Raw genomic sequence first — 17,477 nt, forward strand, 5'->3', positions numbered from 1 at the left:
ATCCACAATCCCACAATAGAAAAAGAGCCCACAGTGGTTGAGGTGGAAAAAACCAAAAAGCTTATATAGGAAGTAAAAGAAGCTATAAAAATAACTTTGAAAAACCAAAAAGTAGAATAAAGGGAAAGTTGACAGTGGGTGCATCTACATGTGATATTAGTGCACCTGAATAAACTCCAGCACACTTCAAGCTGCAGTTTATTGCTCCTGGGTGCAGTGTTTACACATGCACACAGGACTGCAGCACAATGAGCCAGGGTGGCACAGCTTCAACTGGCAGGAGGTCCGGGGGGGTCAGCCTGCCAAACTGAGACTGCTCCAACCTGGCTTAATGTGCTGCAGCTGAGTTGACTGGAGCACAACAGTGCCACAGTATGGGGTTAGCCAACAGGCAGACCCACACTGTAGCATCTTCATGCATGAGCCAGCCCTGATCACTCTCTACCACATGTGTTGCTGTGGAGTAAATAACCCTGCCATAGGGTAGTATTTCTGTTGGGCAGTACTGTCCTATAGTGGAGTTAATTAACTTTCTGTAGTCTAAGAGCACCATTTGAATAGATGGTGATGCTTTAGTGCAGAGCTAATGAGTCAACTCCACAGTAACAAGCTCATGTAGCTGTGCCCAATGATGACTATAAGTCAAAGCAAGGAATTGTATCAAAGTGATAAGGGAAGCAAAAGGCCACATGGAGGAATCTATGGCTGGCAGATTTAGGATATCTCTAAATAACTAAACATATCAGGAAAAAATAGAATTCTAAAATGCAATTCATCCATTACTGGATGGAAATGCTAGAATTGCCAATAATAACACAGAAAAGGCAGAAGAATTCAATAAATGTTTCTATTCTGTATTTGGGGAAAAAGCTGGATGAAATAACTTCCATTCCAACCATAGTTACAGGGGATGTTAAACAAGCAGTTTTTTCTACACAGCTGTAAATTCATTATTATCACCTCATCTTTGAACTGTCCAGCCCCTGCTCACCTCCCTGGTGCTGAGCTAGAGTACATCAAATCCTTGATCCAGAAAGTACAGGGAGTGATGATGACACCTTCATTCACTCTGACCCTAACCTGGCAAAGAAGATAAGCCTTTGACTAGCTCTAAGGGCAAGTGTAGCCCCAGTTACTTCAGCGAAACACATGCTTACAGGTAGTCATGTGTTTAAGTTCCTTGCTGAACTGGGAGCTTTCTGCATGTTGTCCTTCCTCTTCTATGCAGCAGATAGAGTTCTCAGTTTATTAACAGCTCTGATAATGAACTGAGAACTTCAATCTCTGTGGCAAACCATCAGGCACCAGCATCACATTCATTTTGGAAAAAAGTAGCAAAGGGAAAGCTATGTTTTTTGTTTCCCCTTTTGACAGAACTGGAGGACAGGAGAAAGGATTTTGTTATTAAATTAAGCAGCCTCAATGGCTGCTGGACTATTGCTACAAGTCATTATTTTAGAGGATTAGTGATTTTCACAATGGGAGTTCTGCAGATTTTCATGGTAATTACACCTCAGCAACATATATATATGTTTTTTCTGATGGACTTACACATTCATGCAAAACTGCTTCTACTCCATGGGATCTGCTTTTCTTTATTTTATGAATGTAAAAGGTTTAAACAAAGCAAATAGTTCTGTCATGAGCGCTGAGTTTACTTTCATAGATGGCTGGAGCAGAAGATAGAAGCTGCATCGCAAAGTTACGTAACAACCTTTTTTTTTTAAATGTAGGTCCTCGCACTTTCAGTAGCATTTCAGTGACCCTTTCCATGGCAGGAATGACTGGTTTTCTGTGGATTTCTAAGGAGTATTAGTTGTCCCTTTTACCATACAGTGTATTACACATTCATCCTCACAGGATATATGGAGAAATTAAGAAAATCTGCTCTTGAATTCCAAAAGTTTTGTTCTTTTCCCGCCTTATAATGAACTCATTCCTCAGCTGTCATACAATATAATTTCCACAATGTTCCAAACATTTAAGAAGGAAGGGCAAATTACTACTGAATGCACATACATACACAAGATCTATTACTTGTGAATGTAGTGTCAGACATAGCCTATTCTGCCAAACTGCCCGTCTGGATATAATTGGAGTGTTGTGGTAGCTGTGATGGTCCAGGAAACATGCAAGAAGCGAAGTCCAATACAAGATATAACCAAGGCACTCTTGGCTAGCACCTGAGCCCTCTTCAAACTGCACTGAATTGTAACAAGATATACTGCAGATTTAAGGGTTGTCCCCAATGTCAGACCAGCACATGGAAATACATGTCCCAGAAACTGTAGCTTTGGTAAGAGCGCATACTGGGAAAGAATTAGGTATATAAAAAGGTTCCAGTTACCTTAGCAAAAGCCCAGAAAAGAGGCAAGATCTGTAATCTAAAAAGGGCTGTGAGTCGGCACTGGTGGAAAAAGAGATGCTCAAAAGCATAAGGTAACAAGAGACAGCAGAGTTCTGAGAACGGTATTACATTTCCCTGGGACAAATGAAGCTGGAGGACTGACAGCAAAGGGATTCTTATCTATGCTTGCTTGTTCAAAATACGTAAGTAGCCAAAGCCCAGGATGGATTTTAAAGGACTATCAGAGTAAAGGAAGATGTCATGGACAAGGGAAGCACAGAGGTCTTGGAACACTCATTGAATGACAGCTTCCTGCTTTGGATCCCAAAGCTGTCACCTTCGAAGGCAGGTGGGAAGATATCTCTTGTAACAATGGGAAAATATTTTATTCAGATCTTCAGTAGGGGGATATGGTGCAAACAGGGGAAAAAATGGTGTTAGATGTCTTGTTAGAACCCTTGTGTTACTCTGGACTTCCGCTGGACTCTTGCTTACCCTAGACATGGTGAATTACTTTTCGTTTAGTTGCAGAGTGAAAGTTGCCCAGCTACCAGGCATGGTAACTCCTCTTTGAGGAAGTCAAGACAAAGGCTACATCTAATTACCTAAAGCTGCCTGTCTACAGAGATCAACAATTTCTACTAGCTAAATAGCACTATGCACGTACGTTATAGCTTTAACATTTTTAAAGTATGTTAATGTTGTTGTGGTCTTCCTTGGATGACATACAGAGATGTTGTAAACTTCAGCCCTATTACAGCTAAATAAAATAATCCCTGTGCAGTGTGCAAATGGTCAACTATAAGATTACTCCACTCCAGGATAAGCGTCCACTAAGATGTCCACTATATGTGTTCATGTCACCCTGACAGTGCTGTACATAGTTCTTTTAATCTGTAGGACTCAAAAGTCTTCAGTAAGGGAGATGAGGTATTATATAGTGAGGAAAACCAAGGCACAATGAATATAAAGAATTACTCATTATATAGGCTTTAAAAAGATCATTTTTGTTACAAAAGGAGAGAGCCTTTATGAAACTGAGGTCAAAACTAAAATGAGCTATAGAGTCAGTGAGGAAAAGACACAGGAAAGCATGGCACTGCAGCAGGAGCTATAAAGCACCTGGCTCTTGTACAGAAACAAAAAATGGAAGTGAAAAAGGTGAAGAGAGGGAGCAGGGTTGGTGTGGCCAACTCCAGCATGTCCTCAAGGGGGATGGTAAAGAAAGAGAGTGCAATTTTTCAAAAGACTTGGAACTGCACTGCATTATGGCTAAGAAATAATGCATAGGAAGATTATTTCAAAGGGATTCAAAGAACAGCCATCTCCAACCACTTCCTTCAACACAGTTCTGACTATCTTGCACCAGTTTGCATAGTGAGATGGCAGAACTTAGCTGGCTACAAGAAATATTTTTGGCACATGAACTGGCCTACACTGATTCAGAAAAAGTGATCTTTGGGCATGTCTACAAGTGCCCCCGACTGCACAGTTATTATAGCCATTTAGTACTTGCTTTAGCAGAGACTGTGTTACTACTGCACAGTCCCAGCAGCACACGGGTCATTTCCAGCCCTACTGTGCAGTAGCATTAGTGTCACAGTTCCTGCCCAGCAATGCTATGTCACTGCAGCTCATTGCTAGAGTGACACAGCATCTTGTGTAGACACACTTCTTGGTCCTGAATTTTAGGACCGAGCATGGCCAGTCTGTGTGAGGTTGGTAATGCCATATATTTTTTCTTTTGTTGAAGTCCACATTAGATTCTTTTTTACCAGCACCATGGTGTATAATGTGCAAATAACTTATCTGCATCTCAACCCACCAAGTTTTCAGGTCTTTGATGACATTCTTTCCAGGGGGGTGCTGTGTTTTAAGGCAATGACAATTACTCAGGCTGCCAGATACCTTCCCACAATTCAGCAGACGTAGAATCCTGTGTTGAGAGACTGTGGGCAGAACATCTCTTCTTACTCATTCATATTGCCTTTGCTTCCAGAAGTAAGTCCCCAGCAAAGGCAGTAATGGTTCACCTAATTCAGTTTCATCTGAACAAACCAATGTAACTATAGAGCAACAATATAGTTTGAGGTATTCATCTCAGGAGCTAGTGGTTTCCTCTCTGGAAATCATACTTTATGCCACTGGCATACTACAGATTAATTTGTTTTAACAGTGGAGCTGCATCCAGACAAGTGTAGACATTTGTTTCCCTGGGGACAAGTAGCAGTGGCACAAGGTCTGCCACTGCTGCTTGTCCCCAGAGAATGCTTGTGCCATGCACGCCCTGATGCATGGCAGGTTACCCCAGGTGGGGTAGGAGAGGCCATGGCCAGCAACTGTGATGGCCCCAGCAGCCTTACCTGGGCTCCCAGGGGCCTCCCAGGGCTGCATCGATGGCGCCAGTTTGCGGCAGCACATGCTGCCACCACATGCACCACCCCACTTTTTTTTCAGTGTGGGTTTCAATACCTGCACGTCCCTTGGCATGTCCAATGTGTGGCACCACAGATGGGTCTGCAGCACCACATACCACACTTCTGTCCTCATCTGGATGCGGCCTGGTAGGGCAAATTAAGGTGATGAACGAAGAGGGGAAGTTGGGTGGATTATGGTAGCTGGGAAAGAGACAAGCAATGAGGACATCTGGATAGGTAAAGGCATCAGGTTCTGTGTCCATAATGACACAGAAACTGTCCATCATGACACAGAAACTGTCCATCATCTACTCCATGTGCACATTCATAATCAGTGGTCAATGCAAAGGTAGTTTACCCCCCTTTCCCTGAGAGGTGAGCTACCTTGCATTTATTGCAAAGCGAAAAACCCTACTGGGGGAGTTACTGCACAGTAGTTTATTGTGTTGTTAATTCCCGCTGTAGCCTAGCTCCTGATAACTTGCTCCCAAAGCCATATCTGGGAGATCTTTTGGCCATGCATAGATTGAGGCAAATATTGAAAGCACAACCAGCCCCAAACAAAGGTTTCCTTCAATATTACTTTTGCAGCAGACTGAGCCTGAGGGCCTGTCTGTGTCTGCCAATGACAGCGGCAGAGTACCTGCAACTCAACCTGTGAGAACCCGGTGAACTGGAACCAAACCAAAGGCAAAAATCCAGTAGGGCAAACAATGTAATGGGATAAGTGCAATGTAACTTTCAGTGAATATAATGAAAGGGGCTTGGATACAAATAGAGCTAATACCGCATTATGGGCTTGGTTTACTTAATCTAATTTTACAATGAAATACAGGCATTCTAGCATTTCCGTAGCAATAAGTAGAAACAGCATATTAATTGCCTGCTGTTTTTCCTTCATTTTGACACGTATTCCTGGGCCTTGCATTTGCAATAAATCTATTAATAAGTGAATAAAGACACAAATTGATTTTTAAGTTACATTTTGCAAAAAGTCAGGGCCGTATATTACTTGTGCTTAAACCTGAGCACATCTGGAATATCTTTGGTTATAGGAGTTTACACCCATGTAAGTGACAGCAGTGTTTGGCCTATTCAGCTTAAAGTTGGTGTACTCACCACCACAGTTGCAGACACATTTTCAGAAGTGGAAAAGAAGAAGTAACCAAGTAAGCAAATGCCATATTTACTTTTGCCAGTACCAGCTACAGCTATATTATAGTATCTGCAAAGCAGTGATAGTTAAAATGACATTCTTGACCTCTATACTTATTTTCCCAAAGATTTCTCCAAACACATTTGCACAGTTTACAAGTCAAAACAAAAAAGTCTCCTACCACCACTTGAAACTCGCTTTAGTACCCAGTAATCAAAATTAGCATGTGTGCCTTCTGGTTTTATATTTTTTTACAAGCACAAGAAAGCCTGTGTTTAATTTCCTGGTCTGCCTCATATACTCTGCATGTCTGGCACAAAGTGAATTTAAGCTAGGTAGAGAAGAATTCCTCTGTATAGGAATTCCTTATGCTGGGTTCAGGGTAGCACACAGTCCAGAGTCAGCAGTCCCATTCCCAGACCTGACTCCTAAGAGGAGTGTGTGCTTGCTCTGGGAAGCATAGCAGAGCCAAGCTAGTAAAATCCCTGAGCCCAGCTCCAAGCTGTTACATCTGAAAAGCCCCACTTGGTGTCCCCAAGGACAGAATTTGTCACAATTCCACATAAAAAACACTTGCTTTTCAAATACATGCTCCTGAGCCCATCATTTTGTTGTGATATTTTTTCTCCCCTTAGTGAATGCATCCCACTGCGCTGAACAAATCATGCTTTGACATAGCACTAGAGCATGTGGCAGATACAACTCCACCAGAAATCACAGCACCGAGGTGCATTATTATTTATTAAGCTTGAAGAAAACACATCTCCTGCCTGTGTAAAGCCAACGTGCTGTAAGTCTCTTTCTAGTCCCAAAGCCAGATTATTGCTGGGCTTATCCAGGTACACTAGTGGGGAGAGGTAAGCACTCTCTTCCCCCTACAGTAACTGCTGTAGTTAGGCTATGCAGGGTGTGTGGGCAATCCTGCTGGCAGGACTCTACCAGTCAGGGTCAGGGCTCTATAAACTCCATGCCTTCCAGAAGAGCTTCATTGGAGGAAGCAAGACTGATCTCTAACTTATTCAGGCTATCACCCCTTCCACCAGCTAATTCACCAACCAGGGCTTCTAGAGGCACTGGGACCAATCTACCACCATTGTCTTGCACCTTGTGCCATCACTTATACCAGTGCAATGGGATTTGGTATTACACATTACCACTTCAGAACGGTGGTGCTTCGCACCTACTCTGCACTGGTGTGGATAACACACAAGGTGCAGGGAACTGGTGAATTGAGTCTGGCTCATCTCCAGCTGTTCCTGCTTGCGTGTGGTGCCTCCTCCCTTTTACCAGCTTAGCTTAGGCTCTTCTGAACAAGTTAAACCCTAATGTTTGGAAAGAATTTAATTTTGTATGGCTTGCAGTCCTCAGCCCCTACACCGGGGTGGGCAATTATTTCAGGCCATTTACCGAGTTTTAGCAAGTTGTTGAGGGCCGCTTGGGTAGCCCCACCCCTTGACAGGTGCCCCACCCTCTGGTCACCATCTTGAGACCAGAAGTCCTGCCCCCTAACCCCTTACCTTCGCCACTCAGAAGTACTCCTTTCAGCAAAGGGTTTTGCCATGTCAGAACCAGAAAAATACCAAAGTATACTCTAAAAATCGAACATCTACAACATTCATTAATTGCATTTCATAGAATATTTTTGTCCTGATTTACATGTGTGTGTAGTGCACATAGAGGTGATCGCACAACAGCTTAAAATAAAGTCTTACTCTTGTAAACACCCCCTCCCACACACACACACACACACACACACACACATGCACTCTCTCTCTCCTTCCCCCTCCCTCGTTGCCCAGACACAGACACACATTCACCCCCTCCCACTCCTGGCCCTGGGGTACCAGCATGGAGAGGGCAGGGGAGGGGAACGGGCAGGGCCTGATGCTCTTAGTCACCCAAGGCTTGGATCAGGCTCGCTTTGCTCCTGGAGTCTGTGAGGTAAGTGGGGCTTGCAGAGGGTGGGGGGTTGCAGGGCAGGGGGGAAGCTGGCTGGGGGCTGAGGGAGTGGGGAGGTTTGCACTCCAGCTAGGAACCGGGAGTTTGCAGCCGGGGAGCTGGCGGGGGGGGTTAGTTTTGATAAACATAAAAAAATGACATGTTATGTTTTATAGCACTGTTTTTGTAAACAAACAAAAATTGAATACATAAAATAAAATCAAAAAAGATTTGAAACTAGATGACACAGTGTGACGCTCCACCCGCCCCTCCTGTCTCAGAATTCACCAGCTGCGCCTACTTCCTACCCCGCCTTCTCTGGGCTGCTGCCTATGCTCACTTGCCTGTTTGCCACTTAGGCCTTCACCCTGTCCCTTTTCCAGGCGTCTTCTGTGCAAGCCCGTCCCATGCTCCTTCTCTGTTGGAAGCTCCATCTAAGAACCCAACCAGCAGGTAACAACAGCGATGCTGCACTCCCTCCAGGTCTCCCTTTTTTGTAGAGGGAAGGGAGTGTTTTATAGCTTTACCTCATTTCTCAGCTTTTCTGACTCTTGCCTACAATCACTCTATCCAGGACCAGCAACCCCCTTAGGATGTTTTTTGTATCAGACCAAGACAGTACTAGATATTCCGTGCTTGGGGCCTGTCCTTACAGGGCCAGCATGCCCTTTTAAAAGGACCAATGTAAACAACAGTGTATATAACACAGCCTTTCACTCAAGACATGGCAGCCACTGTAGCCAGCTGACAGCCTCCATCAAGAGTTGCACAGGGCAAGAAGCAAGACATGGTGCAGCTCTTGGGTATGTGGGCTTGGGCACGCACAGTGGGATGCCATGGCAGGGTGTGGGCAGGCCGGGAAACTGCTACATATGCAATTAGCAAGGGGGAGCACTTGCCCGGAGGCTGAGAGCCTCCGGGCAGGGCTAGGGGAAGGGCCTGCTGTGAGAAAACGGGGGTTGGAGGTGTGGTTCCCTGCATTGGGCAGCCAATCAAGGGGGTCCCATGCGCTTGGGTGTGCTCAGCAGTCTCTAGGAGCCCCGGGAGCCTGTAGGACATGCTACGACATATACCTGAGTGCCCCTCACTTGTAGGCCTCCATCAGCACAGCCTACCTGCATCAACTCTCCCTGCAAGGAGGAATGTGTATAGTGTTTGCTCCCTATCTTCACTTTGGTCACTCAGATTAACCGCATCTGAGATCAGTTCTTCCCTCTTCTTTCTGAACGACAGCATGAGGCTATAATCTGGAGCGGGCCAGTCAATTTCCACAGATCATGAGCACAGAGCAAGAGACTCAGAGGTTCAGAAAAGCCTTTTAGCACGGCAGCTTTCTCATTTTAACTGTTGTGATTTACAGCCAAAATCTGTCATTCTTATATGCATCTCCAACTCTAAAGAAACATGCCAAGGGACAGCCAGGAGTAGATGTTGCCCCTACCACAGGATAGCCAAATTATGAACTTTCTGTCCAGTACCACTTTTATTCACATATAAGATAATTAAAGAGCGAAATAATAATTCTACAACCCAGTAACCTGAGAAACTGTGTACCAATAAACTGAAAATCCAGGGGTAGAGTTTTGCTTTCATCATGCAACATATTCAGGAATTGCTAACTGGCTTTCAGTAATTTGCTAATTACTACTAGGCTGTATAATTTCAGGGGTCATATTAATGCAGTGTTCTGACAATACAATTCCATCTATAAAATAATTTGTTGTGGAAAGCAGGCAGTTTGGACAACTCCTCCCATGTAGCACTAAATATAAAAATTATCTCTTGACTGAATCTACATCCTGGTTTAAGCCCACAGCAGGAAAAAAGTTACATTTACTCCATTTCTAAATGAACCTTCTGGGTGTGGATTCTACAGCCAACTCCATAAGAATAAATCATTAACTAGCACAATAATGCTATTTTGGACTGCTTACCTCCAAATCCAGGTCTCATTGCAAAATCATGCTCCTCTATGCGAAGAATCTGCTCATACTTCAGTGGTCGAAGTTTGGTACTATCTAGTTTCCTCATACTAATTTCTCGTTTGCTGCATTGAAAAAAAATCAAGTAAAAAGCTTTATTATATTGAGTGATAGTCACAGTCACGATTAAATGAAGATATGAGGCTAGATCCCCAGATTCTTGAAGCTAGGAGTCTGTGATATAACCATATAAATGAAGTTGATGAGATGGAAGTTGCAGGGGTAGATCAGGAGTGAAAATACACTCCATCTCTCTCTATTTACCCCTTTCTCTCCCTTCAGAGGTTAACCTTGCTGTTGGAAAAGATTATAACCAAGATTCATAGACACACACTTATTGAAGACTTTGATACAATATAAATTGTGTTTGGAAATAATATTGTGTAATTGTAGTTTTAATAGATGTCACATTGTATTATGTCCATATTATACAGTGAGTGACTGTGACTTCCATCCAGAGATTACCTCTGAATTTGACAGTCTTATTGTCTGGGATCAAGAAGGTATTTTTCCATGTCCCCTGGGAAATTCACTCAGATTCAGCCATGTTATAAGCTGACAAAAATAATGATTTCCTGTTTGTTATTTTGCGCTGTGCAGTTTATTTTAGTTTGCTACTAAAAAATGGTCAGCTTTCCATTAACACTGCAGATGAACTCTCAGCCTCATTTCACCATGCTACACACAGGTGAACCTCCCCATGGCATGCATACAAATACAGATGAACTTTTTGCCACTGCTGCTGACACCAGCTCTAGATTCACTTCTAGTGACTCTGTTCCCTTCACAATAGATTTTACTAAGCAAGTCCTCATACCCTACTGAGAAATTTCACAATTTAGGGACTTGGGCAACAGCGACCATGAAATTATCAGGTTCACTGTCTGCCACAAGGTTGACAAATCAACCAGCAGAATTGAAGTCCTGGACTTCAAGAATGCTGACTTTGACAAGCTCACAGCATTAGTACAGGAGGCAATAAGGGACCAGGAAGGGAAGGCAAATGGGGTGCACGAAGAATGGTCGTTGCTCAAGGACACAATATTTGAAGCACAAAAGAAAATTGTTCCTGCAAAGAGGAAAGGTAGCAGGAGGGCTGGGAAGTCCTCCTGGCTTAATAGGGCCATTGCCATCCTCTTAAAAAAGAGGTTTACGCACAGTGGAAGATATGGACAGTCCTCAAGGAGGACTATATATTAGTGTCTAGCACTTGTAGAGAAATGATCAGAAAAGCCAAGGCGGTGACTGAGTTTAGGTTAGCCACGGGAGGCAAGGACAATAAGAAGTCCTTCTTTAGGTATGTAGGCAGTAGAAGGAAAACAAATGGAAGTGTGGGACCCCTGCTGAACACCTCAGGACAGCTGGTAACCAACATTCAGGAAAAAACTGAACTCCTGAATGCCCATTTTGCTTCGCTGTTTCACTGGACCAAGGGGAAAGACGAGCAAAATAAGGCTCATAGGGGGCACGCCAGGAATTACAGCTTCCCCACTGTGGATGCTGAGTGGGTGCAATACCAACTACAAAAGCTAGACATAAGTCAGTAGGACTGGATGGATTTAATCCAAGAGTGCTGAAGGAGCTGGCTGACATCATTGTGGAACCCCTGGCAAAGCTCTTTCAGAATTCATGGCGCACAGGGGAGATCCCTGGGGATTGGAAGAGGGCCAAGATTGTGCCCATCTTCAAGAAGGGGAAGAGGGGGGACCTGGGCAACTATAGGCCAATCAGCCTAACCTACATCCCAGGGAAAATCCTGGAAAAGTTAATTAAAGAATCTATGTACGATACACTCCTGGAAGGTAAGGTTCTGAATGACAGCCAGCATGGCTTTGTCGCGGGTAGGTCTGGTCTTACCCATGTCATCTCCTTCTATGACCAGGTTTCTCGCCACCTGGACATGGGAGACATGGGAGACGTTATATACCTAGACTTCCAAAAGGCTTTTGATCTAGTATCCCACAATATCCTTGTGGGAAAACTGGAAGATTGTGGGCTCAGCTGCTCGACGAGTCCGTGGGTGGGAAACTGGCTACAGGGTAGGACCCAGAGAGTTCTCATGAACGGATCTGTGTCAGTCTGGTGCAAAGTGGCCAGTGGTGTCCCTCAGGGGTTCATGCTTGGACCAGGGCTTTTCAACATCTTTATCAATTATTTGGATGGAAGAGTGAAAAACTCACTGGCCTAGTTCGTGGACAACACCAAGTTATGTGGCAGTGTGGTTATGTCAGAAGGCAGGTTGCAGATACAGGTGGACCTGCACAGGCTTGAGAATTGGGCAGACAGGAACCAGATGAAGTTTAACATTTCCAAGTGTAAGGTGCTCCATCTGGAGGCCAACAACCCTCAACATACATACAGGCTTGGTGGTGACAGCTTGACTTGCACCACGACCAAAAGGGACTTAGGGTTAATAATTGACCACTGCATGAATATGAGCTGTCAGTGCAAGGTGGTGGCCAGCAGGGCAAATAACATGCTGGCATGCATCAAACAATGCATCCCATGTAAAACTAAGGAAATGATACTCCCACTGTACTTAGCACTGGTGAGACCGCAGCTGGAGTACTGTGTCCAGTTCTGGGCGCCACACTTCAATAAGGATGTGGAAAAGCGTGACAGTGTCCAGAGAAGAGCCACCAGTATGATCAGGGTCTGGCAAGACAAGCCATACAAGGACAGGCTGAGGGACCTGGGCCTCTTTAGCCTAAAGAAGAGAAGGCTGAGAGGGAACCTGATAGCAGCTTGCCACTATATCAGAGGAGTGCATAAGGAGCTCGGTGAACAGCCGTTCACTGGGGCAGCCCTTGGGAAGACCAGGACCAATGGAAATAAACTCCTGGAAGGCCACTTCAGGCTTAATTCCAGGAAAAACTCCTTCATAGTCAGGGTGTCCAGACTGTAGAATAAGCTCCCTCCAGAGGTGGTGCAGTCACCTACTCTGGAGGTTTTCAAGAGGAGACTGAGCAGTCACCTCATTGGGGTCACCTAACCCCAGTTGTCTTCCTGCCTAGAGCAGGGGGTGGGGGCTGGACCTGATGAGCTGCAGGGTCCCTTCCAGCCCCTAACAATCTATGAATCTAAAGAATCCAGGCCACCACTATGGCAGACTCAAGTCTCACTTACAGTGTGCCCTCAAAAAAACTCTGCTGAATTGTTTCTTGGTTTTGCTGTGCCCAAAACATGAAAACACATGCATTTTTCTGGTACTTGGACATGCTCCATATCTTTCACTATGAGCAGAGCAACAAACTTGATCTTCTGTAAGCAACTGTAGTTACTCCTTTGGCCCAAATCATAGAGGTCTCTGCTGAAAGTCCAGGGTTCAAACTATGTGAAAACATTGAACAGTGGCTCCTAATAGAGCTTTGCCTTTTTAAAGAAGACCCAGGAGATCATATTAAAAAAGAAATGTTAAAAGATTGTAACCAAGATTGCTCAGTTACTACTGTCACAGGTGCCCATAATTAATCATTAACTTCTGTTGTTTTCCAAACCATCCTGTGGCAGAGTTAATATACTTGAATATCATGTAATGGTCCTGGGCAATTAGTAGTACTGTTAAAGCTTCCAGCTGGACTTCTAAAAATAAGTTACTGTGAAAGCTAAGGAAAATAAATAAATAAATTTTCCAAGTAGATGATGCAAAAAGAGTTGTCAGTCATTAAAACTTTAGTGACTACAATCTATGTAAAACTAGCCAGTTTGAAAAGGATACGGAGGACATGGAATAGTAAAGTTCTGATCTGGGAAATGGAACGAGACAACGGTATGGATATTAGAATCGAAAACTAAGTTATATATAAAGATAGAGTATGAGAGACAAGGCTTTCCTAAGGTAATATTTAGTTGGGATACAGATTGACACACTTTCAAATGCAAGACATTCAAAAGAGAGTCTTACATTCAAGCGCTTAAATGTCTAACTCTATCCCAGCTACACAGTTGATCCAATAAAATGTGTCACCCTAAAGACTCCTTGCCGCTTGCATAATTTCTGGACCATTATGGCTACAACATTATTCTTACACTGACATAGAAAAATGAGAAATGCAAAAGCTTAACATGAACTAAAACATAAAGAAACTGCCAGAGACTGAAAGGAAGAGAAAAAAAGAACACAAGACTCTTCTGTGGACAATGACTTGGGTTAAGGGAGCACTATTGATGGAAGATAAATAGTCTTTATGCCTATTGTAAGGGATTTAAATCTTTAAAAATTATTTTTATTTGATAATGTTGATTTGTTAATGAATCAAGTTGAAAAGAAAGAAAATAATTAAAAACTGATGTTTCAGAGAATCACAGACTCCTGTGTCTCTCAGTTCAGCCACTGTCAAGTCAGTGTGTCCCAACGGGGAGAGGTCAGGGAATGAGAATTCTTACTTTTGTGTTGTGCTGCAACAATTTGGCTTTTGAACCCTTAAATTGAGCGATTTATCAAACCTTCAAGCCCAAACAAGAACTCATTAATAAAAAAATCACGACCTCATCAGAAATGTACATTGATCTCTCTCATAAGAGTGGATTTTTCAATGTTTTTACTAAAAATCAGCATTCGCTATTGTAAAAAAAGAAAAGACCTGTAACGCTTTTACAGTCAAATGTTTTTGTTCTTTACTGTAGGAAATGGACCACGAGGATAATCTCTTTCTCATGTACTTTTAGCTAATGCCTTAAAATCTTCTTTGCAAGAGAGTGCAAACAAATAGCTTTGGAGGGGGAATTAGGTTACTCTATTAAACCAGTGGAAGTTGTAGGTTAAGAAACATTTTCACATGGGATGCTTTCTAAAAGGCCACACTTTTAACCAAGGCCATCTGGCAACAGTGTCCCTAATCACTCTAGTGCTGGCTGAAAGGTTTTTCCTCAGAAAGAAAGAGACTGACAGGAAACTGGGCCCTGCTGTAACATCTTAGCAGGAATGTCCCTGTTCAAAATAAAGCCAAAAATAATCAAACAAAGAAAAATTAAACCTATTTGGCCCTTTTCTGCAGAAATGCTGCCTTGCAGCTGCCAGTCTTTGGTACCCTCTGGTTCCAGTCCCAGCCTTTACATAGCCGGGGTCTAAGGAACACAGATATTTGGGGCCAGATCCTAGGGGCTATAAATCAATCTAGCTCCACTGACTTCTTTATGGAGGCTGCAGCCGACCGTCTTCCCATTTTTATGTTGCCCATCACCGGGGAGCGTTTTGTGGATTAATTAGTAGATGCCTGTAGAGCTCTCTGAAGATGAAGAGGGTTATAGTCTAGTACTAAACATTATTGCTATCATGTGGCAATCAGCCAACACAGTCTGTCAAGTAGGATTTCACTGCAGCTGCTGATTCTCACTACGGGGCCCCTCTTCCATTCTGTAAATATTTATGCCACTGGGGGAGATTGGACCAACAGCACAGAGACATAAATCTGTCATTCACAAAACAGGACAAGCCTGGGCTACAGTGGCCTGTGATCGCTCCTCATCTTCCAATCAATATGCCTCAACTCACACTACCAGGAAACACCTTGCAGGCTAGCCAAAAGGTGAGGTTCTGTTCTAGTTCATTTTCTATTTGCTGAGACTCACAAGTGGCCAGTTAGTTCTCATTTTGATAGTGACTTGTTTTGGCTTTACTGTTATGGGTAACTGCTCTTGGCAAACACTCGGGTCATTTCTGACAGACTGCTGAGCCACCACATCTTTCCAGCATGTGTGGCTTGGACAACATTTGAACCCATGACCTAGATATCAAAGTCCTGAGGAGTTCCCTTGAACTAGGCAGCTGCTTCAAGCACTTCAGTTTTTAAATTTGCATTGGTCCCATTGCTTTGCATTTCTGGCACATGGCATCAGAAAGAAATTCAGTGATTCAGAGTAATGCAGCGCTCAGTAGTTCCAGTCCTGAAGTTTATTACAGGGCATGTACTCCTACCCACAGCAAAACATAGGAAATGGACATTCAAGCTTTAAAAATGCCAAGTATGCCAGAATAGTCCCATTACCACTTGTACTCTATCAACATAAAATAAGTTATGAACAGGATATAGGCCTCACGCTGTCCATTATGATGCAATGCTAGTAGTCACCATTATAACATAAACCAGAATGTCTTCCCTCTTCTTCCTTAAATGTAACCTTTTTTTGGCATTTTCTTCTACTTTCATAAGAAGGCAGAACTTCGATGGGTTTGGGTTATCACTGGCAGTAACTGGGGGTCTTACATTTATATGTATATCTTATAATGCATACACAGACTCACATTCAGCGTTTTCACCCCATAGGTATAATATCAAACTGTACCTCTACCAACTGTTACTGCAACAAGAGCTGCTTTGCCTAGAAACATACGTGTCAAAAAGCTTTGCATCATATTTCTTTATAAATCAGGAACCGAAGAAGAAAGGCAAAGAAATAACTATTACCTTTCTCACGCCTCCCTTTAGTTCCAAAAGTTGGATTTAATCCTACTCAAACTAAACAAAATTAATGAATCTGGTTAAGAAGTGAGATTAGCAGTTAGACACAGAACAATTGTATAAATAAAATCCAGTCAGTGGCTGCATTGCAGAAAAGAAACTAGACTGTAAAATAATTAAGCTCACCTTGTTCTTTTCTTTAAAAGGCAGTAGCATGAGATTATAAATATTATCATCTTGGGGGCAATAAAGATAATATAATAATGGCCCAATCTTGGTATGCACTTCTTCTGATGGTATTAAAATATGATGCTCTGGGACAGGTGTGTGTTGATATTGATAAACTAATCACAATATTTAGTCTTCATATGTGTTTAACATTGTAAAGAGCTGTACAAATAATAACTAATTGATCATATAACTAGTAGACACAAACACAAAACATTGTACTATCATTATACTATATAATAATCATGCTGTAGATGCTGTCATGGTCACCGATACAACATTTGTTATAAAATTGTTATTGTTTATTATTTGTGATTTAAGAGCACCAACAGGCCACATCAATACTGAGGACACACTGTGCTCTGTGCAAATAGTGAATCTGGTGAAGCAGGACACTGAATAAAGAGGATTTGTTCCTCATTTTGTTGACAGACGCACAAAGTTTATTAGGAACATGGCCACAAGACAGGGTATACAGCTTACCTGGTATATTTCCTCATGGGCAAGCATTGCTGTTGATGGTGATGGTGATGGTGATGACGACTTTGAGAATTTACGCTGGCTAGCACCACTATTGGCCATAGGCAGGTAAGGAACAGCAGTTTTATTGCAAGGTCCATCTCTCCCAAAACAGAAACACAACAGATTCAACCAATCCACCTGAATGACTTTTTATTTTTAGTGATCCTGTTATTGAGGAACAGCATACCATAAAGTGGAGGCAAAAAAAACAAGGCGGCACTGAAAACAAAAGACAAAGGCATCCCAGTCTTGAGCTCCCCTCTTTTTTTAGCAAATCCCAAAACTCTTTAGGATCTATATATTAGAGTATCTGCTGTCAAAGAGCTGTGTTTGCCTTTAGAAAAGTAATAAATACAGAAATTCCTTTTGTTGATGCTCAGTTTGATCCATTGCTTCCACTGTTTCAGGGTAGGCTGTAGTTTTCTCACTCATTCAGTAAATTCTCATATGTAGCTCTGTACAGACAAAGGAATGATGTCAAATACT

The 17,477-nt window shown here is 42.9% G+C and overlaps 1 protein-coding gene across 1 annotated transcript in view; it reads right to left on the bottom strand.

The window, feature by feature from the left end:
* GABRR3 (gamma-aminobutyric acid type A receptor rho3 subunit) overlaps nt 1-17,188 on the bottom strand; it is a 41,244-nt gene extending 24,056 nt beyond the window's left edge. The window contains exons 1-2 of the mRNA XM_019557097.1: nt 16,953-17,188; nt 9,793-9,905 (exon numbers count right to left, since the gene is read on the bottom strand). Coding sequence (XP_019412642.1) covers nt 9,793-9,905; nt 16,953-17,089 — 250 coding nt within the window. The 5' untranslated portion in view covers nt 17,090-17,188. The remainder of the gene's footprint in view (nt 1-9,792; nt 9,906-16,952) is intronic.
* Nucleotides 17,189-17,477: the final 289 nt, after the last annotated feature.

This window comes from Crocodylus porosus, unplaced genomic scaffold (assembly GCF_001723895.1).
Source record: "Crocodylus porosus isolate Cpor-Errol unplaced genomic scaffold, CroPor_comp1, whole genome shotgun sequence".
Taxonomy (NCBI): domain Eukaryota; kingdom Metazoa; phylum Chordata; order Crocodylia; family Crocodylidae; genus Crocodylus; species Crocodylus porosus.